This window comes from Anabrus simplex, chromosome 7 (genome assembly GCF_040414725.1).
Source record: "Anabrus simplex isolate iqAnaSimp1 chromosome 7, ASM4041472v1, whole genome shotgun sequence".
Classification (NCBI taxonomy): domain Eukaryota; kingdom Metazoa; phylum Arthropoda; class Insecta; order Orthoptera; family Tettigoniidae; genus Anabrus; species Anabrus simplex.
This window is the reverse complement of record NC_090271.1, coordinates 233221800-233249728: the sequence shown is the minus strand read 5'-3', so window position 1 is coordinate 233249728 and position 27929 is coordinate 233221800. Positions and strand designations below refer to the sequence as shown.

The 27929-nt window shown below is 37.8% G+C and overlaps 1 protein-coding gene across 1 annotated transcript in view; it reads left to right on the top strand.

Annotated features, from left to right (window-relative positions):
• The window catches only part of LOC136877508 (heterogeneous nuclear ribonucleoprotein U-like protein 1), a 242595-nt gene that overhangs the window by 70258 nt on the left and 144408 nt on the right, over positions 1-27929 (top strand). The window contains exons 6-7 of the mRNA XM_067151617.2: positions 6411-6507; positions 15985-16097. Coding sequence (XP_067007718.2) covers positions 6411-6507; positions 15985-16097 — 210 coding nt within the window. The remainder of the gene's footprint in view (positions 1-6410; positions 6508-15984; positions 16098-27929) is intronic.

Sequence of the window (27929 nt, the reverse complement as noted above, 5' to 3'; positions counted from 1 at the left end):
TTTATTTCTTCCTATTTTTGACCAATATAACCTCCAGTATGGTCAGTACTCTTCCCCTAGGACGAATTCTTATGTGTTTGTGTAATTTCCGCAACCTCATTTTTAAGCATATTTACCGGTATTTGATGCTTTATTTCGCGGGCGGATCATCCGTCGGCTTCGTGTATCATATTTCCCGCTCACTACAGCAGCGTGTGTGCTGTTTCAGGTGGGAATTTGGGACGGCAATCGTCTTACGAGTCAGAGAAGGTCATGCGCACTAGCGACCACTAGGGACTCCGTTGATCGGCATGAAAGAGTGAGTTTGTTATTGTGTGGTTCGCGCCCTTGTTTCTGTGCGTAGTTTCGGTGGAGTTTTAGACGTGTTTTTTCTTGCGGTTTTGTGCTTTTCGCCCTGTGGAAATCATATGTTAATAATGTACGAGACATATTGATTTGTTTTGTATGTGGTAGTTTCGCGTATTTCAGTGCTTTTGTGTTGACCAGAGTTCATAATTGTAATGACTTCAATGTATTTCAGAGAGTTGTGTCTGTGACAGTTTGTGGTATTTTCTCTTCACATGATGACTACAAAACATAACAAACGTTATCTCCAAGTGTTCAGGGATACCTATAAAACTGAATTTCCGTTCATTTTACAGTCTAAGAAAGGAAACTATTATGCATTTTGTTCCGTGTGTCGTGTGATATTAATATCTCACATGGAGGGAAAACAGATATTGTAGCCCACAGTGTCACACAGAAACACAAAGATAGTGCTAGCTGTCTCGAAAGGAACAAAAAATTAAGTAATTTTTTTGTAGGTGGGACGGAAGATGATGCAGTCACTCGAGCAGAATGTTTGTTCACGGCGTTCATTGTCGAACATAACCTTGCATTGTCTTGTTCGGACCACGCAGGGCCATTGTTCAGAAAGATGTTCCCAGATTCAGACATTGCGAAGAAATATACGTGTGCTAGAACAAAAAGCATCTGCCATAATTAATGAAATGTCCCGTGATGCAGATAGTCAAGTGATTCAGACTTTAAAGTCTGAACCTTTTGCGATTTCAACTGATGGTAGCAATGATAAAGATAGTAAGCTCTATCCTATCGTCGTCTCGTTTTTCAACAAAGAATTGAAAAAGATTGAAAATCGTTTGCTATCCATGGAAAATTTGGAAGGCAATTCTACTTGTATTAATATTGCTAATTTGCTCCTGGATGTTCTGAAAAGATATGACGTTCCGATGGCAAACTGTATAGCTTTTAGCGCAGATAATGCTCCTGTTATGATGGGAAGAAAAAACGGTGTTGCTGCTAAACTAAGAGAGCAGTGCGAAAACATTATTATGAGATGCCCATGTCATTTAATTAATTTGGCTGCCATGAAGGGTGCAGACTCCCTTCCTGTCAAAATTGATCAGATGCTAATTGATATTTATTATTATTTAGACAAAAGCTCAAAGAGAAAAGATCATCTCAAAATGTATCAAGCTTTGTACCAAACTGATGTTAGAAAAATATTAAAGCATGTGTGTACACGCTGGTTATCCTTGGGGAAATATTTGGAAAGATTGATTTCAGAATGGGAGCCACTTCAGAGTTTTTTTAAGGATGAAGTAAAGCAGTCCAATGGCACAGACACATCTCTGAAGTATTTCCAAATTCCCAAGCTAAAGGCACATGAAGATACCGAAATGGAACGTGGTCCTTGTGTCAGTAGAGTACAAGACCAAGCTTCTGTTATTTCTGGGAAAAGGAAGGCTGAGAGTAGTTCATCCTCATCTGTGAAGAAAATAAAGGAGTCTAGTTGCACTGCCAGTATTTCACGAGAGGAGAGACTATTTCTTTTTCTGTCTTCAAACTTTAATAAAGCATTTTGCTCATTTCTGGCATTTATCATCCCTACATTTGAGAAAACTAATAAAGTTCTTCAGTCGCAAGCACCTCAGATTCATGTCATAAGATCAATGCTGACGGATATGTTGAAGGACATTCTGTGTAGGTTTGTTAAGCCAGTGGTTATAAAAAAATATCCTACAGTTTTAGAAGTGGTCTATCACACGAGAGAGAATCAGAAAGCGGATGATGATTTAGTAATTGGCTGTTCAACATCTCATCTTGTAGAAAATCTGGCACCTGAGGAGAAGAAAAACTTTTATTTGCACGTCAGGAACTATTTTATTGCAGTTTGTGATTATATTATTCATAAATTTAATTTGAATAGTGATGTTTTTGTTAATGCTCAAGTAGCTCAGATAAATTCTTTGCAGGCTTCTTCCTTCAATGCTGTAAAGTATTTTGTTTCAAAGTTTCCTGTTATATTGCCAGTGAAAGATGGTGAAGATGAACAAGAAGCAATGGATGCATTACAGTGCCAGTTTTGTGCTCTCCAAGTGGAGGATTTACCATTGTCTGTTGTGCAAGGAGAAAGAGTAGATTGTTCTTGGTCTGCTATAGGGGATATACGAGGTGCAGATGGGTGTTTCAAATATGATAGAATCGCAAAAGTAATGCTCTCAATATTGACAATTCCACACAGCAATGCCGAGTGTGAAAGATTGTTCAGCCAGGTAAAAAAGACGAGGACACAATTCCGATCATCTCTGAATGACGAAAATCTCAGTAAACTGTTGGTGGTCAAATCAAGTCTAAGTGGAAAGTGTTATGAGCAGCAGTATGACAGTGCATTGTTGAAGAGGGCAAAGTTAGCTGCCAGTTCAATGCTAAACAAGTAAACACAGCAGTCTCTGTATCACCTACATGTGTATATTCTTCACCATTTGGTAAGTTGTAGTCAGTTCTTGACTTATCTGTCTAAATGTTACTATTCGTATGTATGTGTCATAAATGAGAATGATTATTAGGTACGTTTTCTTACAATCGTTTGTGTTTTCTTAGTTTAAGATTTTAAATGTAATGGTTAATTCGCATTGTAACTGTAGATATGTATGCCTTTTATCTTGTCCTCTTTTTACCGAGACCGTGGCGCAATACACTTGATGAAATCCAAGAATTAAAAAATCTTCCTATTTTTGATTTCTAAAAGTTGGCAGGTATGCGCGAGAAAATACGGTATTACGTTATGCATTTTGTTGCGTGTGTCGGTGTGACATAAATATTATTATTCGCTTAAGTGTCATAAATGAGAATGATTAGGTACATTTTCTTGTAACCATTTTTATGTTTTGTTAGGTTTAAGATTTTAAATTTAATGGTCAATTCGCATTGTAACTGTAGATATGTATGCCTTTTATCTTGACCTTTTTTCACCTAAACCGTGGTGGAATATATGCGATGAAATCCAAGAATTAAAATCTTCCTATTTTTTGCTTCTAAAAGTTGGCAGGTATGCATGTATTAATGGGTTTTAGAATACTTTGTGACGCAGCAAGTGTTTACATTTCTGAAGAACGAGAGAAGTGCAATGGTTTGAAATCGTACAAGGATAGAGTCATAGGAAAGTAATTGCACCTTCTTGGATACATTTTGGAAATAGTTCTTTTTTCATGGCATTTGAAAGGTATAAACTGTGAATTAAGGTTAACTGCATGCAGTAATGGGCCTTAGAATATTTTGTAATGTGGCAAGGATTGGTACTTCTGAATTGCGAATTGGCGGTTAATTCGAAATCACGTAATTCGAAAAGTCTGATTTTTTTAGTCCCAACGACTTCGAATTAACAAGGTTTTACTGTAGTAAGCAGTTTGGCCTATGATGACGACTTGGTCTTAATGGCAGAATGTGCCGAAAGCCTGCGGTCTAATATCTTGGAGCTTGAAAATAGGTGCAATGAGTATGGTATGAAAATTAGCCTCTTGAAGACTAAATTGATGTCAGTAGGTAAGAAATTCAACAGAATTGAATGTCAGATTGGTGATACAAAGCTAGAACAGGTCGATAATTTCAAGTATTTAGGTTGTGTGTTCTCCCAGGATGGTAATATAATGAGATTGAATTAAGGTGTAGTAAAGCTAATGCAGTGAGCTCGCAGTTGCGATCATCAGTATTCTGTAAGAAGGAAGTCGGCTCCCAGACGAAATTCTCTTTACATCGGTCTGTTTTCAGACCAACTTTGCTTTACGGGAGCGAAAGCTGAATGGACTCAGGATATCTTATTCATAAGTTAGAAGTAACAGACATGAAAGTAGCAAGAATGATTGCTGGTACAAACAGGTGGAGACAATGGCAGGAGGGTACTCGGAATGAGATGAAGGCTAATTTAGAAATGAACTCTATGGATGAAGCTGTACGCATATACTGGCTTCAGTGGTAGGGTCATGCGGGGCGAATGGAGGAGGATAGGTTACCTAGGAGAATAATGTACTCTGCTATGGAGGGTAAGAGAAGTAGAGGGAGACCAAGACGGCGATGGTTAGACTCGGTTTCTAACGATTTAAAGGTAAGAGGTATAGAACTAAATGAGGCCACAACACTAGTTGCAAATCGAGGATTGTGGCGACGTTTAGTAAATTCACAGAGGCTTGCAGACTGAACGCTGAAAGGCATAACAGTCGATAATGTATGTATGTATGTATGATTGTTGTTACGAGAGACGGTCTGAGAACCAACAAAATCGGCGAAATTGGTTTATATAACAGCTTAGATGCTTGATCATAAGTCAGCCAGGTGTACTGTGCATTTTGAACAGTTGTATTCTCATATTTTATGAGAAATTGTAAGATTGGATCATGAATGTTGTCTCCGTACCTTCTACACAATAACTGACGATTTGCACAATAACTGATGAATTTCTCATCTAAACAATTCCTCTTCCTCATTTTGGTAAACTTCTCTTCAAATTAGGCATGGATATGGTTTTAAATTGAACATTTTATCACTTTTTGTTCATGTAGATTACCCAGGGTCACAAGATATTTTGTGTAGGTTTCATAGTACAGATATTCGTAATATGTGAAAATGTTTGATTTTGACTTAATGACGCTTTGCAGTTATGCTTTCTCTCTCCTCAGTGATCAAACTAAGACCGACTTCAGTGATCTCTGGCGTCTTGTCAGATGCGTTAATGCCAATAGTTGCTAGAGCTAGGAATTTTTAGGTGCTGTACCTTAATAATTTTTTGCTGTTGACATAATTACAAATTGACTTTTCCTAGATGGAAAACATGAAATAAACAAAACTTTTTTTTTTTTTTTTTTTTTTCCTCTCCCAACTTAACTCAATACAGTGCAGTACCTTTTAACACCCCCTCATCTCATACTTTTGCTGCATTGCTGTGTTTTATTCCCATAAAAATTATACAAAGGAAATGTCTATGGCTTAATCTTTTTTTCTCCTATTAACTTCTTTATAAATGGACAAATCCCCCACTTTTGTTGTTGTTTTGTTAGAATTTACAATCTGTTGAGTGGTATCATTTAACTTTGCTTCAGCATAGTCAAATTAGGCCAAAGCTTTCAGATTAGTTTGTGCTCAGTGAACTCCCATTAGGTAAGAGGTTCACAAATTATTTTGCGCTTCGTTGTCCTACAGGAGGAAAAAGGAAGAAGATGAAGTTAAGTTGACCGATTAGTAATCCCGTCAGTATCATTGACTGCTGGAGTGGGGGAATGAATTTGAACTGTTGTAATTTTTCAGTCCAGTGTACACTTTGGCTAGTGTGTAGCATCGTTTCAGTGTCTTTTGTTGTCAGCCTCCATAGCGTAATTGTTAACACTGTTAGCTGCCATCCTCGGAGGACCAGGTTAGATTCCTGGTACTGTTGGAAATTTAAGAATGGCCGGAGGGCTGGTATACAGTTGAAATGGTACATGGTGTATGCGAAATTTTGCTCAGAAGGCTATACGAGGCAGTGTAGCTTTGATTTTAGTGTTAATACTGGGAGTGTTATCTAAATGGCATCGGCGAAGGGAAGATGAAACTACAGTATTGTGTAACTGAATGATTTGAGGAGGCCATATAGGTGTAACTTGCATTCTGGGGATCGTAGGTTCGAAATGCACCATCGGCTGCCCTGAATATGGTTTTTCTGTAGTTTCCCCATTGTTACGCCAGGCCAATTCTGGGGCTGTTATTATGGCCACTCTGTATGATCGAAAGTAATGTTCCACAATTAACACCTTCTCCTCTGTTGTGAGAACCATAATTGCAGAAATTGACACTACACTGAATTCACAATTCGTCAAACATATACGATAAATAAACACTTCATTGCTAGGGAAATGTGGACAGCGGTTGAACAATAATTTCAGTGCAGTTTGTTTTGCTGCATGCAGTATGTAGTTACTTTGTGGAGGGTTTTGGTTTATGGATGAATACTGGAAGACACAGCTGTCTACAGAGAGAGAGAAGGGGGTGTTAGGTGGACCATGACTGGTATCTTCTGGTGTCAGTGTTTTTTTGCAATAATTCAGTTTCATTCAATACTCAAGTTTTGTTCTTAATGAGAATAATTTGTATTGTTGCAGTTACTGGAAAATTGTGATGTGTCACATCTTGAAGATGAACCAACTCCTCATGTTTTAAGAGTGGGATGGTCCACTACTCTTACTTCAATGCAGTTGGGTAAGTTATTGGTCCTGTAACTTATTTATTACATTTTTGTTGAGAGTTTCAATGTGATTGAAATGAAATACACCATGTATTTCTATCAGAAATAGTGTGTAATGGTAAGTATGTTTAGAGACCTAAAATTATAATTATTTCAATAACAAAACTTTATTATATTTACAAAACTCCCCTCAGTTGAAGGTTGCCCAAATGAACAAAGCATAATGAAACACATTTAATTATAACTTTGATTTACAATAATTTTGTTGATTACATTATTTTCATAATGTCTTTGAACTATGAGTTATACCACGTAGCATTGATTTCTCAGTAATGAAATTCCAACCTTGTAAAGCTAACAAAGGCATAGTTTGTAATTCCAAAACCTCTAAATTAAACTGCTTCTAAAAATTCACTAGGAATAGTCCCTCGAGCTTTTATCATTAATCCTGTCACTTTAATTCCTTCAGTCCAAATTCATCTTTATAATAAATTATGGCCGGTACATATATGGGTTGCATTATTAATGGCAGTAATGAAATCAACCCTGTCATTAATAACAGACCAGGTAAAGGTACAACATTTTATCAGGTCAGAGAGCTTTTATGGGATGACGGGAGTACCCAAGAGAATGAAATTAACATTATATATACAGTATTTCATACCATATTCTAACATATGGACTCGAAACACCGGTAACTAATAAGGGAGAAAATAGTAAGATCACCGGTCGAGTTGGCCATGCTGTTAGAGGCACGTGGCTGTGAACTTGCATCCGGGAGATAGTGGGTTCTAAACCCACTGTCGCCAGCTCTGAAGATGGTTTTCCGTGGTTTCCCATTTTCACACAATGGCAAATACTGGGGCTGTACCTTAATTAAGGCCACGGGTGCTTCCTTCCAACTCCTGGGCTTTTCCCATCCCATCGTCGCCGTAAGACCTATCTGTGTTGGTGCGACATAAAGCCATTAACAAAGAAAGATAGCAACATCCAAGGAGTAGAAATGAAATTTTTAAGAACATCGGTTAAAAAGACAAGAAGTGATAGAATTCAAAATATTTAAGTCGGAGAAGAGCTAAATATGGAACCATTAGTACAAAACATACAGAAAGCAAGACTGAGATGTTTTCTGGCATGTAAACAGAATGAGAAAGGAACGGGTAGCAAGAAGGGAGTTGGAAAGAGAAGTTTAGGGAAAGAGACCAGTTGGAAGACCGAGAAGAAGTTGGATGGATCAAATCTGGAAGGATATTAGAGAAGCTCGATCGGATGTGGCGGAAGTAATTTAGCAGGAAAAGTGGAAGGACAGAAAGGAGTGGAGGAGGCTTGTTAAGCACACCTGGGCGACTGGAGTCGGACATTGATGATGATAATTTATTTATTTAATTGCCGGTTTACAACAGAGTAGTAAACCCCAATGACAGTAAACCTAAACATCTTTAAAGTGCTTATTAAATTACATTGATACAAAGTCTGCGATCTTAACTAACTAAAAATACAATTCTTAATAACTGAATTATTCATTCAATTATTCGGTACCTACAATAACTTTCTGATAGCTTTCAGTGGGATGTCAATTCTTAGTCTTGTGGCAGTGTAGCTGCAAAAGTTTTATGAACACAGATATTGACATGTCGAAGTCCAAGTTATTGTCTATGTTAACCACTTCATTATAGTTGCTACATAACCTATAGATTGGTGAATGGTTGTGGGCGGTTGTCAGAGCTCTTGCAGTCCTAAACTTGCTGCGTTCTCTTGAGTGCAAGTGAGGTACAAGAAAATTCAGTAGGGACAGTAAATCCATATTATCTATTTTATTGTTTCACCCACGAACGGCTTGCATTACCATATGGTAACACCTGTCAGTGTTTGTTTAAACTGGCTACAATGCTACATTTTAATGCACCATTGTTGAGGCTATAATGGATTACTCTTTGAGTGTTATGCTACACAGGAGAATAACTATTATTCCGCTTTGAAGTTTGAGATGTGTTCATATGGCGGTAAAAGTGATACAGCCCAGCCACACATAGAAAATGAATGTCCGGTTTGAGTAAGTGTTAAATACTACCAATTGCTTATGAACATTTTACTTATTTTATACTGTATATGTACTTCAGAAACATGATCTTACTATCCTATAATAGAAGTTTACTAAAAAACCAGTTTCTATTGCTCCTGGGACATGCAGACTTTTGCCGTTACCATACGGTAACGCGAGCAGGTTATGGGAGACAAATATTGTTAGCATATGTACAGGGATGTTATTTATTTCCAGGCCTGGCTTTGCATTAGAAGAGGCCGTTGAAAAGGGCTACATGGATAATCTTGATGTCAGTATGATATATATATATATTGAGCCTCCAGACGGCAACATACTAACAGATGAGGATTCCGGAGATGAAGATGGTGGATGTCATCTAGATAATCTAAGTGGTCGTCAGCTGATTCTAAAAGCTGAAGTAATTCTCCATGGGAATGAATCTGCTGTTTCGAACACAGGGCATATTGAAACAGATTCCGTTGATGACACTGGTTTTTCAAATCCTGAAGAAGCTACCAAGAGCAGACCTGGGCTAGAAAATATAACATGGATTGAAGGTGATATGGAAGAGCTGAGCAAACTTTTCCCGGAACCTATTTACCAGAGATATGAGGGCATGACCAGTTTGGAAATATATGAGTGTTTTGTGGACAGTGACATAGAATTTCATGTGGATCAGTGTACAAAATATGCTCTTTTTTGTAACGATCCTGATCCCAAGGTTTCTATTGAAGAAATGAAATGTGTTATTGCCGTTCTTATTGTGTCGGGATATAATCAACTACCAGTTAAAGACTTTTACTGAGATTCTCAAAAGGATATGGGGAATTCTATGATTATGTCCGAACTGACACTAAGAACACGAAGAAGAACAGTGCGGTAGATTTGGTTAAAAGGATATGGGGAATTCTATGATTATGTCCGAACTGACACTAAGAAAACGAAGAAGAACAGTGCGGTAGATTTGGTCAAAACTAGCAAAGACTGCCAGGAACTGGACCCGGGCCTGTTCCGCAGATAACACACATCTAAAAGACTCAAGGAAATAAATATATAACACTTGAATGACACTTCCATTTGCTATGGAAACTGGGAACTTATTCCTGAGTTTCTGAACATCAATCAGTCACTACTGATCTGCATTTAGGGCAGTCGCCCAGGTGGCAGATTCCCTATCTGTTGTTTTCCTAGCCCTTTCTTAAATGATTGCAAAGTAATTGGAAATTTATTGAACATCTCCCTTGGTAAGTTATTCCAATCCCTGACTCCCCTTCCTATAAATGAATATTTACCCCAATTTGTCCTCTTGAATTCCAACTTTATCTTCATATTGTGGTCTTTCCTACTTTTAAAGACACCACCCAAACTTATTCGTCTACTGATGTCCTCCCACGCCATCTCTCCACTGACAGCTCGGAAGGTAAAATATGGCTGATGATGCCTACAAATTATAGGCGAAACATGTACCATCTAATGTATTAATTTTATGCTAATATTTTGATAAGGAGAGCCTCCATGGCTCAGACTGCAGCGCGTCGGCCTCTCACCGCTGGATACCGTGGTTCAAATCCCGGTGACTCCATGTGAGATTTGTGCTGGACAAAGCGGAGGCGGGACAGGTTTTTCTCCAGGTACTCCGGTTTTCTCTGTCATCTTTCATTCCAGCAACACTCTCCATTATCATTTCATAGCATTTATCACTCGTTAATAAATCACCTTGGGAGTGGCGACCCCATTGTAATAACAGCCTATATATGTTTCATTCATTTCATCCCTGACCCGGTCAATGACTGGAAAACAGGTTGTAGGTTTTCATTTTCATTTTGATAAGGACAAAGTCCTAACTTTTAAGATTGTATTGTATTGAATAGGTGGAAGAACAATATAAACATTCTAGTGTTACTTAATACAATTACTTTCAATGCGGACCCAAGAATGAATTATTATCATGTGTAACATAACTTAGTCGAGCAGCTCGTCTCCTTTCTCCCAAGTCTTCCCAGCCCAAACTTTGCTTCATTTTTGTAACGCTACTCTTTTGTCGGAAATCACCCAGAACAAATTAAGCTCCTTTTCTTTGGATTTTTCCATTTCCTGCATCAAGTAATCCTGGTGAGGGTCCCATACACTGGAACCATACTCTAGCTGGGGTCTTACCAAAGACTTATATTCCTTCTCCTTTACATCCTTACTACAACCCCTAAACACCCTCATAACCATGTGCAGTGATCTGTACCCTTTATTTACAATCATATTTATGTGATTATTACCCCATACGCAGTAATTAAAACTGAGAGGACTCTTCCTATTTGTGAAACTCACAACCTGACTTTTATCCCCGTTTATCATCTCACAACATTATTGAGGTCATTTTGCAGTTCCTCACAATCTTGTGACTTATTTATTATTCTGTACAGAATAACATCTGTGAAAAGCCTTATCTCAGATTCCACTTCTTTACACATATCATTGATATATAATAAGAAAACATAAAGATCCAGTAGAACTGCCTTGAGGAATTTCCGTTTTAATTATTACAGGGTCAAATAAAGCTTCACCTACTCTAATTCTCTGAGTTCTATTTTCTAGAAACAGAGCCACCCATTCAGTCACTCTCTTGTCAAGACCAATTGCACTCATTTTTGCCAGTAGTCTACCATGATCTACCCTAACAAATGCCTTAGACAGGTCAATCGTGATACAGTCCAATTGACCTCCTGAATCCAGAATGTCTGTTATATCTTGCTGGAATCCTAAAAGTTGGGCTTCAGTGGAATAACGTTTCCTAAACTCAAACTGCCTTCTATGAAACTGCTTTTCTAGTTTTCAACTTTTGTATCTTACTGTAAATGTAATTGCTGTCATAGGTAAATTGTAATACTTCTTAAGTATTAGTCACCTCCTCTATCTGGACATTATCCTTGTAACCAAAAATCTGTACATACTGCTGACTGAATACTTATTTTATATATATAGATTACCACAAAAACAGCTCCGTGATCACTAATACCATCTATTACTTCGGTTTCTCTATAGAGCTCATCTGGTTTTACCAGCACCACATCCAGAATATTCTTCGTCGCCATAAGACCTATCTGTGTCGGTGCGACGTAAAGCAACTAGCAAAAAAAAAATGTTCTTCCCTCTAGTTGGTTCAATCACTTTCTGAATCAGGTGCCCTTCCCATATTAACTTATTCGCCATTTGTTGGTCATGCTCCCTGTCGTTCGCATTAACTGACACATTTTTGTTAGGGGCATGTTTAGAAGCTTGGAAGCTCACTCACGCCAAATTCAAGAATAAGGTCCTTGATGAGCACTGGTGTTAGTTTGAAGAGTGATTGATGGCTTGCTGTGATCAATGTAGTTGATTTTCATAGGTTGCAGTGTTTCTTATAGTGGTTCTGTACCATGGATACTGATAACCCACTTCACGGATCGGCTCTTCATTATAAGTCCTAGCTTGTTTGACTTACGGTCATTTATTTCAAGTTCTTCATGACATTGTAAGTGTTTGTTCAACATGTTCCTAGATGATGATCCCAGAGTATGAGCATCACTCTTCTGTACCATGTTTCACTAAATTAACTTCAGCAAAAATCTCAGTATACAGGGAAATCAGACTTAGGTTGCTAGTGGTCATCCCGAAACACCACCTTTTTAACTCCATAAAAAAGCTATTGCCTAGCGGGAAGCGCTCCACAACATAGTTTCTATTTTGTATGCATTCGATTTACTGCGACGACATTTTGTATATAACAGCGAAATCTAATGGTCCCATCCAAATCCTGTATAAGCACTGTATTTTAAAACTTTATTATGCCATATCGTATAAAACTTGAGCCTTTTTTCACATTATTGGAGAAGTGTATAGACTATAACCTCCAATGTTGTATTGGGGATTGCGGACAACAGTATAAAGCTTATTTTCACCGGGCGAGTTGGCCGTGCGCGTAGAGGCGCGCGGCTGTGAGCTTGCATCCGGGAGATAGTAGGTTCGAATCCCACTATCGGCAGCCCTGAAGATGGTTTTCCGTTGTTTCCCATTTTCACACCAGGCAAATGCTGGGGCTGTACCTTAATTAAGGCCACGGCCGCTTCCTTCCAACTCCTAGGCCTTTCCTATCCCATCGTCGCCATAAGACCTATCTGTGTTGGTGCGACGTAAAGCCGCTCGCAAAAAGCTTATTTTCAGACTCCTGTTTTCAGTAAATCGTAGATTTCAAACAAGTCTGTCAGTTTAAAAGCCAAGGTAAGCATCGCTGTAAAGATGTCGCAGAAGAAAGGAAAAGTATTTAATATTGAAGTCGCACAACATCATCACCATTATCTAAAGGCTTCGCCTTGTCGCTGCAACCATTGATCTCTTCTCTCTGCGATCCTTTTCATCTCTCCATAACCTTGGCATCCCATCATCTCAACTACCTCTTCAGTGATCTTCTTCCGTGGTTTCCCTCTGCCTTTCTTTCCCATCACCTTGCCTTCGAACAAGTTCTTTATGAAGTTGTTATGCTGGAGAGTGTGACCGAAAACTGGCGCTTTTCTCCTTTTTATCGTTGTTATTAAATGTCTCTGGGTGTTTATTTCTCTAAGCACTGCTTCATTAGTTTTCTTTTCAATCCAGCTATATCTTGTCATCTTCCTCCATAGTCACATTTCCACTGCCTCTAGTCGTTTCACGTCGTCCTTCAAGAGAGTCCATCCTTCACAGCCGTATAGCAGCACACTCCAAATGAACGTTTTGATAAATAATTTCTTTTGTTCAGTATTTAAGGATTTATTAGTAAGAGCTGCTTCTTCTTCTCAAAGGCTTTCTTACACAGGGAAATCCTTCTTTTTATTTCCACAGTGCATCTGTTGTCATCGGTAATAACTGATGCTAAGTAGCAGAACTTGTGCACCTGTTTTATTAAAATAATTCCAATTCTGAGCTTTGCCTCTGGCTTCATTTTAGATTTGCTTACAACCATAACATTAGTTTTATTTACATTAACAACATATACATTACAAGATATTAGAATCATTCCGTATTGACGGTTTTCACTTTACAATGGCGAAAAATGAAAGTATCCTCCTATTCAATACATCATATATTCCGTCATTAGACCTAATGACGGAATATATGATGTATTGAATAGGAGGATACTTTCATTTTTCGCCATTGTAAAGTGAAAATTAACAACATATGGTGATTAAAAAATGGGAAAACAAACGTCAGCATCGCGAAGGAATCATGTATATTATGATCAATGATTTCTATAATTTGGAAGAACAGAGAGAACATCCCAGTAATTTAGCCAAGACAGTATGTGACATTATTGATCAATTTACATTGTTGCTACTTCTTTCCTCACTTGTTATATTTTGCTGAAATAGTGCTGTACTCACTGTGTAAACATTAAAAGGAAAAATTCCTTTCAGTCTTAATCCACAATTACTGTTTTGCAAATACAGTATGTATTTCACTTATGTTGTTTGAAGTAGTTACTTTATTCTGTTAATTAACCATGTGAGTGTGCAGCCTTGATATATTTTTGGTGAAAGAAAAAGAACCGGTGTGCGTGACTATCGGCTATAGCGACCATTAACTGACGGTCCCTTCGGAATCATTATAACCAGTTTAGACTGTATTTGGTCGACAGCTTTCTAGCTGCAAGGAAGGTGAATTGCTGAAACTTGCCACCACCCGGGGGCAGGTGGGTTTATGGCAGGAACATTTATGTGCCTCCAATTAGACAGTGAGTTAATGGTTTACTTAGCATTTGTTCTTCGAAGAGACTAGGTAGAACATTTAAATTAATTTGTGTAACTTCAGGCCAGTATCTCAGGCTGGATTGATTTTGAATTCAATTTAGTGGCATGGCTGAATAGATGGAGACATCATAAGCTTCTCATTATTGCAATGTAGAGTATTGTTGTACCCTGGTAATTTGCTTAATACAGAAATGTTGTTTACTTTTGGACTTGATTAAGACCCTTGTCACCTTTATGAATAATCCGTGTCCTCTCTGCATTACTATGCGACTAAATAGAGCTTAGTGTGAATGCAAGATTCAAGCTAGTTACGAATCAGATTTTACTCGTATTTACATTATTCTATTTGATATTACCTTATTTCCTGTTTTAAAGAAGTAAATACTTATTCAAATGAGTAAATTTCAAACAGGTGGTAAGTTTTCTTATCTTCTTCTGTCAATGGTGCCACACAGAAAACAAGGGCCCGTCGTTTTTATATTGTTTCACAGATGTAGCTGGATTACTTAGCACTGTAGCATCTTTAATTTTCAGCTTTACCATTATATCATGTATGTATAATGACTCCGGTCATTTTAAGTAGTTCTATTGGGAGAGTTGGTTTGCGTGGTGTATTTTTGCTTGTCAAACAGGCTTAAGTTCTTTTCTGCAGACTAAAGCCATTAGAGGTCAAAATAAGCAACATTTACACATTTCTCTGCAACTCAATATCGTTGCATTCTCTCTCTGGCAGCCTGTCTCCTTTTTGCCGTCTGCATGCTGTTCTGTTCTTCACAAAATCCGTTGAAGTTATTGATTTGGTGTCGGTTCTGTTAACAATGTCGTTAGGGTTTTATCTTTTGGGGGGGGGGGGTCCTTCTTGACCTCCCTGGACCACTTATCACGTGTGTTCGGTCTACTATCAAGTATGGTTGAAAAATTTCTTAGTCAGCCTCTTGTCAACATCCTAAATAGGTGGCCATAGCCATATAACTTGAATCGCTGCTTCTTGATGGATTCCATCAGTCCTTCGGTTTTTTGTGATATAGTTTCTCTCACCTTGCAACCTGTATTGTCCAGCCACGATCTTTGGGCCCGTTATTTTTCAAAGGATTTTCCTCTCAGACTTGTCAGGTTCTCTCATAGCAGCCTTTCCAGTAACCTGGAGTCATTCACTTCCATAGACACATTCGGGTTTAATCACCGTGTTGTACTATCTTGAGTTTAGTTTACATTGAAATTGTCCCTTTGTTATACAGTCATGTCTTCTGCAAAACGTTGCGGCCATCCTATCCCGCATACTGTTATTTGCTTCTCTTTCATTAGGTCCCATCGTTACAGTCTCAGAGATATTTGAAGCTGTTAACTCTTTCAATCTTACCATACCTTGTTTTTTGTTATTGGGGAGGTGTGGGGATATTAGTCAAGTACTTTGTTTTTTCAAAGGAGATCCTAAGTCTAGACTTTTCTGCTTGTTGTTTCAAAAGATTTATATGTTCTACAGCTGTATCTTTGTTGCTAAAAAGTATTGCTACATCATCAGCAAATGCTAGACAGATGATCTTGACACTGTTCTTTGAACCTCCAATGTATACTTGAGTCAGAAAACCTTTCTTGTTAAGTTCTTTTTCCCTTTCATGGATAACCTTCTCCGACACTGTCATCGTCTGCATTGTTATTATTAATATTATTTTTAAGTCTGGCTTCTCTTTTAGGTGAGGAACCTCAATCATATGGTTACGGTGGCACTGGGAAAGCTTCAACAGATTGCAAATTTAAGAACTACGGAAGGCCATTCATGGTTGGTGATGTTGTGGGAGCATTCCTGGTGAGTTTAATTGGACATGTCATTTTTATTTGTACAGGATAGAATATTTGAATTGGTTTATGTGTGAGAAAACTAATTTTCCTCAATTTACTCTTATTATTTATGCTGAGAAGAGATAGACATCCTTATATGAACCTTGAATTGATGAACATATAATATTCTCTAGAATCTATCAGTGAAGTAACATGGTATAGGTATGGGTAACTGCATGTTGTCTGTACAGTACTAAGACTTCAGTGACTTTTTTGGTCTCTTAACAAGTCCTTTTTTTGTTTACTCCTTTTCATTTTCTACATGGCAAAAGACTTGAAAATTCTTCAAAAATGGATGTGATTTAATATTCTGAGATGGATAATATAGCACATACAGTAGTCTCGATTATCCGACTTAAACGGGACCTGGAGTACGTCGGATCACCGAAAATGTCGGATAATACGGAATAACTTTGAAAATGAACTGAAACAAACAGGAAGGCTATAGTGTATTATGTACTATGTTTTACGGGACTCTATTTATTGACTTATTAATTCAATTGTACAGTAGATGCAGTACTCTTTTCTTACTACGCCTGTAACCAGGTGCAGACGTCTTGGCTTGGGCTGCAAGAGTTTTGATGTAAGCATCTTGAAATTCAGCCCAGTCTCAACACAATTAAAAATCTGATCACCGGTTAATCCTTCAGCAAGAATTATTTCTTGAAATTGTCTTTTAAATTTCACAACCTCATCGGATTTAGCTGACAGTTTTTCTCCACAGATATTAAGCTGCCCAATATCGTACCGTTTTTTCCACCGATCAAGCCACTCAGCACTAGCAGTAAAATTAGGGTCCCTTTAGTAAACTCCTCCTGGGTATACACCGCCATTTCTTGCAGAATGGGACCAGATATTGACAAGCCCTTTTCCTGGTTTTTAGTGAACCAAAGAAATAGTGCTTCACTTACTTTTTCGTACTCACATTTTTCGTTGTTTTTTTTTTTTTTTTTTTTTTTTTTCTAATTTTCAGTGCATCACTTGTTACTCTCGTAGAGCACCACTTTTCAATTTATTCCCTCGTATGTTTCCAGTCTCGCACTGTAACACGTCCAACATTTTTTGGAGAGTTTCCCCTTTGTCCAGTCTCTTTAACCCACTCTACTTGTCTTCCACAGAAACAATCACTTTCTTACGTTTACTTGCCATACTCACAGAGGATATGAAAACTACTGTATAACATCCGCACCCAACCAATACTACATTGAACAATCCTACCGCATGACTGCCAGTGCTTGTCCCACAGTCGCACCCTCCACACCCCGTGTCCCAGAATTGCATCCACCTAAAGTTCAAATTAAGACTACCAGTGTCGGATAACACGGAGTGTCGGATAAGCGAAGGTCGGTTGAGCGAGACTCTACTGTATGTAAATTATTTTTGTAAATCTGAAATATTTTTTCAGAAAAATATTTGCTCATAATAACCTACGCTTGTGTTTCGTTTATAGAATGTTAAGTTATAATCGCCGAATAAATAATGTTTATGATCAGTAGAACTTTGAATTGTAATCTTCACAATCGGAATGTATGACAATCTTATCATCATATAACACGCAGACTTTTTTTGGAGAGGGGATGTGTGTGCTGGACGGCAGTGCGCATACAAGGCGGTCTTAAGGCTCGGGAAGCAGGTATGGTGTGTGTTCCTCAGAAACAAGGCAACGCAAACAGAGAGAAAGACAGACATTGAATGAAAAGTAAGAGCAGAAGGGGGTGAGGGAAGGGTAGTGCACATCACTAACACACATGCAACAGCTAGCGAGCGGCGACGGTGCTGCCATCACTTGCCTCCGGACTGACAGCAGAACTGATCGCACAGCCTTAATGTTGTCATTTCCTGCTTGGAATATTGGCGCTGTGCCAGCATACAGTGCGCAACCTGGTGACAAATGAGTGTACCACTACAGCAACCAACACTAAAGCAATCTTAAGTTCAAGCCCTCGTTATTGTAGAGAAGTCTTCCTTGTGATCAGTCGAGATTTTCTTCTGATAACGTGGAGTAAAGTTCTCTGCAAAACGTAAAGTGTTTCTATCAAAGGGTAGGAAGGGTCCACCTATTCTAAAAATTGATAGTGATCAATTGTCAATACGGACCACAATGAAATTCATAACTTATGACTCAGGGAGTTTCATCTTCTGGTTACGGTACACAAGCCGGCTATCGCCAGTTCACTCGTAGGCGCCGACATATGCTGTTAAATATGTCCATTAGGCTACAAGGAAGGAGTTGAGGTGCGAAAATACTAGGTTTTTGCATTATTACCTGCCATATAGAACACTGAAGAAGACACTATATAGGACGGGTAGAGCACATGGCGACCATGTTTACTTGGTGACGGAAGGGTGATGACGTCATACCTGACTTCACAGGGTGTAAGAGAGAGACAGGGAATTAATATCCGAAAACTAAGTCCGAATTTTTGCTACTGCGCATGCGCCGCCAATTTAATTATTTAGCATTTCACCGTGGACAAGAAAAATGATCGTGATGTCATAATTATGACGTCACGCCCCCCTGTTCCTCTATAGATAACTCATGTGGTACACCTGGTAATGGCGACGGGAGCTGTGACGTCACACAGGGCCGCCAACCCCTCAGCGCGCAACGAAGGGGGCGTAAAACCACCTGTCCCGATGTGTGTGGGTGCATCGAAATATGTACATATCCATGGCACATGAAGGAATATGGCAGAAAATGCATAATCATGGCGTATACAACGTGTGAATAGTTTAGGTACAACTATTCGGGAATGCATATCTATTATATACATTTACTTTAAGTAAACCTATACATTCCCTAGCCCAACGTGTATAACATTATAAGGAAGTGGAAATAATGCAAATCTTACTTGGAAGTCCTTGTAGAGGTGAGATGTGGGCCTAAAACTATTCGGGAAACAATAATCATATGATGTCCGTTCGTCGCCAATCAAAAGGTAAGTAGTGCTGTTAGGAGTAGAAGGTGAGTACGCTGCTTATTATATTATGTGAACGTCGTGCATTCTGCTTCAATGCTGTTGAAACAGGCAGCCGTTCCATACGTCGTCACGGCATGTCCTCTATCGCCAGGTGGTTAGGTTCCTGAGGTTGGTACGTCTCTGACGATATGTAGATTGAAGGTGGAGGGGCATTGATTCGCGGGAGCTCCAGTCGCCATTACCACGTGGTCGTGAAACCTGTGCCGGTACTGTCAATGCACGTTTCGGATATTTATTTCCTTAATGGCTCGTATATTCACATTGTGCGATATCATGTACTTAACCCCGGAACGACTGATTCATACATTCCGTGGCGGTTTATGTGTGTTGTAGGTGTATTATTGTATAGATAAGAAATGTGTTTTTCCACCATTCAATACACAATTTATTTTAATAGATTAAGCTAGTACCGGTTTCGGCCCTTTAACGGCCATCATCAGCTAGTACATGTTTTGTTTAGCCATTAGACAATACACAAGTTGTTATTGTATTAGGCATCCGGATGTCTAATGGGGGATGGAAATGTATACAATAGCATATAATTAAAATATCAGTAGTCAGGGTAAAAGGTTACAAATAGAACATGACTATGTAAAACATATTAAAAACACACAGGCCAAAATATATAACATTTAAAAAGTTTCAACACATTAAAATGGTACGTATAGGTAGACACTTGTTTTAAAATTTTCAATTCATGCTATATAGATTCCATTCTTCTGTCCTCTGTGCAGTTCCTTTGCTTCTAAGTTATGTTGAATTTTAGTTGCGTAAGGTAATCTTCGAGAACATTCTGAAACTGGTGTACGTCTTATTGATATGGGCCTTTGTCATGAAGAAATTTTGTTATGTTATGTATCCCAACTTGTGATATACTATGGCAAGTTTCAATATAGCAAACAGCAGGTCTCGAGCTTGTATTTAGAAGTAGTCGGTGGCAACACCTCTCTCGTGTATGTTTGTTCTTGTAGTTATAGTTGTTGTGGAAGTCTTGTGCCGATGTGTTTGAAGGCTTGTTGTGTTATGCGATGGAACGAACCCCGTGAGTGCTGTTATATTAACGTATGCTAGCTGGCTTCGTAGACGATGGCCGGCCGTACCTGCAATGGATACCAAAAGGACCGTCTGTATTAGTCGGTAAGTACCGTTAGAACACACTACTTCCTATTGGTACTGTGTGCATGTGCCATGTACTGTAGCGGGGTCGAAGCCGCGGAGCGGCCCTAGGCCTACATCTCTCCTCGAAAGGGAATTCCACGTACAATGTACATTCGTTCCACGTCCAGATAATGTTATGCCCATTGGGTAAAGTTTTGCCTGGAAGTAAATGTATATCATAGGTATGCCGGCAGGTTGCATGGCGTTTATGCAGGCTATTTGCATGGTGTTCCCTTCCTTATACTGTTTCGAAGCGGCGGGGCGGCCCTAGGCCTACATTCCTGCTCTACAAGGAATTCCACGTACAATGTATATTCGTTTCACGTCCGTATAATGTTATATACCGGGTGGGCTGCGGAAGGTAAAGTTTGTCCTAGAGGTGAATGTATATCATAGGTATGCAGGCTGTTTGCGTTGTGTTTACGCCGGTTATTTGCATTGTGTTCCCTTCCTTATACTGTTATAAACGTTCGGATGCGGAATGTACAGTTTTACCCAGTACCTTTCTATCATAGGTGTGCATTCTGTGATTTGCTGTGCTCATTTTCTGCTGTAACCCATGGGATGCTTAGTTTTGTTTGTATGTACATTTAAATGTCAGATGTTGCCTCGTGACGTCATAGTTTCATCATGGCTGACCTTCCAGAGGTTGATGGGATGAACTATGACGTCATCAACATGGCTACCCTGGCAAGAGAGCCGTAGCGCTTGGCACATATTGGCATTTAATAATTACGTACAAATTACAAAAACTCTTAATTTTTGCATCTAAGTTCCTTTTTTGGACATAGTAGAATTCGCCCTTTAGGTTAAAAAATTTGAGACCCGATCTGGAGATAGCCGGCTTGTGTACCGGACCCCATCTTCTTTTCTTGACACGGCACAAGCTCAACAGTGTTCTGGTTTATCAGTCTACGACGATCGTTGAAATCTTCTATCAACATACATGCAAGAGGCTGCAAGGGGAAAGTAATGATGGAGAATATGAATTTGGACCAACATTGACTCATTGGTGTATACGTTGTCCAATGCCGTGGAAGGATGAATACTTTTGGATTATTTGTGTTGAGCTGTGTTATTGGTGATTATGATATGGCTGTATCAACGGAGATGGATTCAGTCATATATAAGTTAGGATGAAAAAAATAAAAAGCAATCTACTGCATATGTATTTCAGTCTGTAACGTAATTAAATCTGTGGAAAATTTTATCGCATGACCAGTCTAAACGCACAATAATTTGTGCGATTTTTTTGTGTGGTTATTTTTTATTTATGCAATACTACAGTATCCTGCATATGACATTTACATTTTTTAGTCCCTTTAAAGGCATGCTAACAAGAGTACACTGTTCAGTGATTCTCTGAGCTTGGTGTGTCTCTGCTCTTCTTACTTTACTACCCTAAACACTTGCTCTTATGTTGTATAAAATGTATGGTAATATATTGTCAACACAGTTGATACAACTACAGTTTATACACAAAATTTATAATGTGAAAGTACTCCGTGGGGTAGACATAGATTCAGATCACTATATTTCCATATTAAAATAAAATTAATGCCAAAAAAGAACAAAGTATCCAAATCCAATAGGAGGAAGAAGTATGACCCTAGTTATTTAATTAATAATAAACTGTATTTTGAAAGGTCTAAAACTCCTCTAAGCGACAATTTTGGGACGGTAATTGAAAAATTAAAAACCATAGCTGAAGAAATTGCTCCTGTTAAAAAACGAAAGAAACATGCTTGATGGAATGTGGAGTGTGACACAGCGATTAAAAACAGGTACAAAGCATGGTTGAATGATCAACAAAAGTGAACAGAAAAGTCCCGTGAAGAACTAAATAATGCTAGAAAACAAACAGCCAAAGAAATCAGAAGGGTTAAGAGAAATTATCACAAAGAATCATTAAATGCCATAGATGAAGCATTCATACAACACAAGACGAGGGATTTTTATAAAACGTTTCGACAATACCAATTGAGCTATACTCCACCAACACTTATGATGAGAAATACGAATGGAAAACTGGCACATAGTAACCAAGAGAATGCAGAAGTTTTAGGTCAATACTTTCAAGAATTACTTAATAGCGAAGAACCAACACAATACCTAGAGTACGACCTTCATTCAAAAAAAAAAAAAAAAACACCATTAGAAAAGGTTATACCACCAGATTACAGTGAAGTGTTGAAAGCCATCGATTCACTTAAGAATTACAAAGCTTCAGGGGAGAATCAACTAACTGCAGAAATATGGAAGAATGCTAATACACAAACCATTCAAAATTTACATAAATACCTCATAGACATTTGGAATACTGAAAAAATACCTGAAGAATGGAATATGGCGATAATACACCCTTTACATAAAAAAGGTGATAGATCAGATCCCAACAATTATCGGGGGATATCATTGCTGGATATCACTTCCAAAATTTTTTCAAAGTTATTATACATGAGAATTCAAGAACAACTTCACTGTGAACTTGGAGAATACCAAGGAGGCTTTCGTCCAGGGAGAAGTTGTCCAGATCAAATTATCAGTTTAAAGCATGAAGCATCACAGGGTTAGAAACAAAAAGTTAGTTATCACTTTTGTTGATTTTAAAGAGGCGTATGATAGTATCCATCGTGAGTCATAATTTAATATCCTAAAAGAATTTGGTTTACATCCAAAACTTATTCGCCTTATTGGAATTACCCTTAAGAACACTAAATCTAAAGTCAGATTTAGAAATGAACTCCCAAAGCCATTTGACATTAATACTGGACTTCGGCAGGGAGGTGGACTCTCACCATTATTGTTTAATTGTGTTTTGGAAAAAAAAATCATGCGGGAATGGAATAAGATGTGTCAACCTAACATCAAGATTGCCAGAAAAATAAGACTAAGGGCCTGTACTACGACTGTCAGGTAAACAGCCAGATACGTAGGCTGTAGTTTTGCAAACCAGAAGTTAAATATTTTCTTGCGTACTACCAATCGATTTTAACGGCGGTATTGTAATGCGGAAGATGTAGTTACATTTTTATTGTGTTGGTAATAAGGTTACTGAAAATATAGTGAAATTTAGAGCGGTGGTGTACGTGTTCCCTGGTGTTTTCGTTTGTCTAGCTCTATTCCTTTTGAAATGGTATTAATAGAATCCAATATCAGACTCTTATTAAGCTGTAATGTGGAAGTTCAGGTCAAAAACAGAATTAGGACTGAAATCTACACATACGAAGAAATGTTAAAATTAATTAGCTATGTAAGGAAACTGTTATAGAAAATAAAAAGACTGAGAATGTAACCTGGATGCAAAAGCTAAGATTCAGGTTATGTATCTTTTTTTGTCTAATACTATTTACGAGGATGCGCGTTACAGTGAAAGTAAAGTTTATATTCATTATTAATGCCACTGATGCAGCGTAGGATCATTAATTTGATTATTAATTCAATTTATTCCTTGCTCATTGAATAAGTAGTTTCTTTTTTTTCAATACAAAGTGAGAATAGTAACTGGCAAGCATTTATCTCGCTTTAGTGTTATGAAGTCAAAGAAATATAACCTCCTTAACATCCTCATTCGACGGACGAATCGCCATGAACAACGTCTTATACCTTTACTCCATACATGCGTCGCGGATAGATTTGGAATAGAACCCTCGCTTTTGACACGCATTCTAATGATTAGGAAATGTGTACAATCACCTCTACTACCCTACCGACTAACATTTAGAAGGTAAAAATATACTGCGCTATTGAGACTCAAACCCACAAAGAACTGCACAGTAGCAAACGATGTTGCCCTTACGACCATGGCTACCCATAAAGCTTGCTGGTGACTTGCTTGTGTGCAACTTATATAGTCAGTAGCAACAACATGCTAGATTGGGAAATCTTTTAAGAATTCTGTGATAGGTGGACAGGAAGCATGACATACTTTTATAAATATATACATAGATTACATTGTAACAACTTAAATTTCGTACAATATCATGCAGATGTAGATTTATCTTGATGTGTAGCCATCTTGATTCTTACAGTAGCGTCCCCAATAGGAGCGAAGTCCCAGATAAGAGCGTTAACTGCCTCTGCAACTTCGGCATAGCTAACCTTGAGAATATTCTCCCAGAATGCAGATAAACGAAACTTCCAGATAAATGTGCAAACTGCCGCATAAATTTTAACCGCACTTTTATCTGGTTGTCGTAGTACAGGCCCTCAATTGTTTAGCATTCGCTGATGATCTTGCACTACTTGCTAATGATATGGAAGAAGCTAAATTGCAAATAGAAGAACTTGATAACATAGCAAGAAAAAGTTGGATTGCAAATTTCATATGAAAAAACAGAAATAATGCCAACCTTACCTGTTACAGCACCAACCATTACCTTAGCCAATACCAAACAAATTAAAATTGTGAATAAGTTTAAATGTTTTGATGAAATTATAACTTGGAACTCCAATGAAAAGTCATCAGTAGGAAGCAGAACATTTAAGTTTAAAAAAGCACAACGAATTACATGGCCAACGTAAAGAAAAAATCTTTCAATAAATGCCAAACTTCAACGTTACTGTTCCGTCATTAAACCTGAAGCGACTTATGCTTGTGAAACACTATTTAAATTGAACACTAAAGCAACAACTGATACACTGCAAAAGGTTGACAAAAGGATACTCAGAACAATCATTAATAAAAAACATCAGGGGGATGGACAATGGAGATTTGCCTAATGCAGTGGTTTATAGGGAAATTGAATCTATAATAGATACAATGAGAAAAAGAATTGCCTTTTTCTGTCATCTTTCTAGATTATATGATAATAGGATAATAAAACAACTATTTAATTACTTCTGGAAAAGTAAAACAAAAAATAATTGGTTTAAAGAAGTTCAGAATGATTTAGAAGAGCTGAATATTACAACGAAGCAAATTGAAAATAGAGAAGAAAAAAGGATTCTCAAGAACAAACAAATAAGATTGTCATTAAAAACTGTACAACACAAACAATGTCATATCTGATGAAGAAAGGGCAGCCAGGTCAGCCAGAATGAAGAGGTTTTGGGAAAGGAAGATGATGCAAGCTAAATCTTCAGTTAATTCTTTGTTAACATAAATGTATTTGGGTTTGATTTAAGCACTCCAATGTGGGCGTAAACTATGTAAATAAAATAAACAGAATGCTACATCATATTCTTACAAGCTACTTTCTAGAATATAGAACTTCACATGTTGGTTTTTATTCAAGGTGTTTGAAATTTATTAGGTAAAGCACATGCAACTTCCAATAGAATAGAATAAACTTTTTACTGTGTTTATGCTATACATTACAGACTTTTTAACGCTCAAAGAACTATGGATCCAATTTAAACACGAGTTGTTTTCAGGTCACAACATTATGACTCTGTTCTCAGGATGTTTGGAAAAACATTTTAATACACTATAAGCATATATAAATTTTTTATCACGTCAGAATGTAAGAATCTGATGTGACACATTGATTCTTTCAGAAAAATATACATTTCGTCTTATAATATTTAATGTACCTGAAGATGGTCTAAGGAGGCCAAAACATGCCGTACTAGCTATGTAACGATTTTCGGTATAATTTATGTACAGTAGAACGTCAATTTAACGTTTTTACAGGGACCCGATATTTATAACCTTTCAGTAGGAAGCACACCATTTGCCTGTACTGTATTAACATAAATTGTATTATCATACATTATTTACTACACAGTGACAGCAATAAAACAAGGAGATATCTACCCTATAAATAAATTTATTAAAATAAATGCTTGGGAACGTCCAAACAAATTTTTCCTTTGCTCTATCATCAGATGACAAACCTATGCTATTTGTCGATCCCAACTGAAGGACATGCATAAGAAAATGCGTTTGCTAGATGGTGGATCATTATCTCATACATGCATCTTCATTGTACACTCACGCATTTTAGCATTCAGTCTGCAAGCCTGCCTTTGCGAATTAACTAAGTGCTTCCATAATCCGCTATTTGTAACCGGCTCTATAGCTTCTTTTAAACTGACTGGCAAACTTTATGGATCACTTGAATTTTCAAATAAAAAAACTTAAATTGTGAAAAATTTATTACTTACACTGATTATTTTCATGAAAAAGGTTATCTAAATAAGAGTAGCAATAACAGACAGATAACATTACTTCTATAATTTTTTCATAAAAATGATCACTGTAAATAATAAAACAAATGTTTCATAATTTAACATGCTTTTTCCATAGAAAATTATGTGATCATTAATTTTGCCGGTCAGTGTAGTTGCACGCCTCTTAAAACTTTGTCTCCCTCTACGTCTCGTAGTTGGTTAAGAAATTGTTTTTGGTGCTATTAAGAAATCTGTTTGCTATTATTCCTGATAATGGTGAGCCTGTGGTTAACCCTCCCATTTGACACATTTTTGTCGGTGATTGCAAAACCGCTTCGGTTAGGTTGTTCTTCTAACATTATACATGATTTTGCATAAAAGTTGCTCAAGATACCAAACTCGCACAAAAAAAATAAATATTAAAATCGGTATGAAACAGCAATTGGCTTGTTTTAACATTTTCATGGATGTTTTCCAAGCAGCGCCTTACTCGTTAGCGCGTATTTTCTAATTCCCGTGGTCTGAACGCACATATTCAGTTTCATTCTTAATTGTAATAGCATTATCCAGAGGCTTGTGGCAAACATTTCCATTTTCTTATTTCAAACGGTGACACCTAACCTAGGTTTACCACGCACATATTATGAAAACCTATTTCAAGCTCCCTGTAAAATAATAACCTTTTCACTATAAATTTACTTGGAACAGCCTTTCTGAAATTAAACTGGATGCGAAAGTACATAACCTAACCTCTGAAATTAGTAATGCACACTGCTGTGTCTTGAGAAGTAGAAGTATCAAATTTTAATTTTATTTCAGTACCTAGTATTAATATTAAGCAATCGTTTACTTCAGCCATTATTTCTAAGGAGTTAACTACTGCTGTCATTGCACTTATTGCGGAAACATGTTCTCCCGATGTGGTGGTTTTTTTTTTTTTACGTCGCACCGGCACAGATAGGTTTTATGGCGACGATGGGATAGGAAGGGCCTAGGAGTTGGAAGGAAGTGGCCGTGGCCTTAATTAGGGTACAGCCCCAGCATTTGCCTGGTGTGAAAATGGGAAACCACGGAAAACCACCTTCAGGGCTGCCGACAGTGGGATTCGAACCCACAATCTCCCGGATGCAAGCTCACAGCTGCACACCTCTACGCGCACAGCCAACTCACCCGGTCGATGTTCGTTTACACCAGTCGGAGTTGTGAGAAGAGCTCTGGCTCTCTCAGGATCAACTCTCTCGTTCATAACAAGGAATCGATACGGAACATGATCGATCGCATTCACTATAAGCGCTGGAGTAGTGTGTTGAATATTGATAACAGATAAAAACTAACACGCCCAAATGTGCCTGTAATAACGGATGAATCGGTAAACGGCTTCTCGTTGTAACTGAAGAATATTGCAAAAATTAATATAGGAATGTTTGTAACATCTGCAAGCTATTGAAATTATCAAATGAATAAACGGTGACTAAAATAAGTATAAATAACAAGTTTGGGCGCCACCCGCAAAACAATTGCAGGATTAATTAACTCTGTAGAGCAAT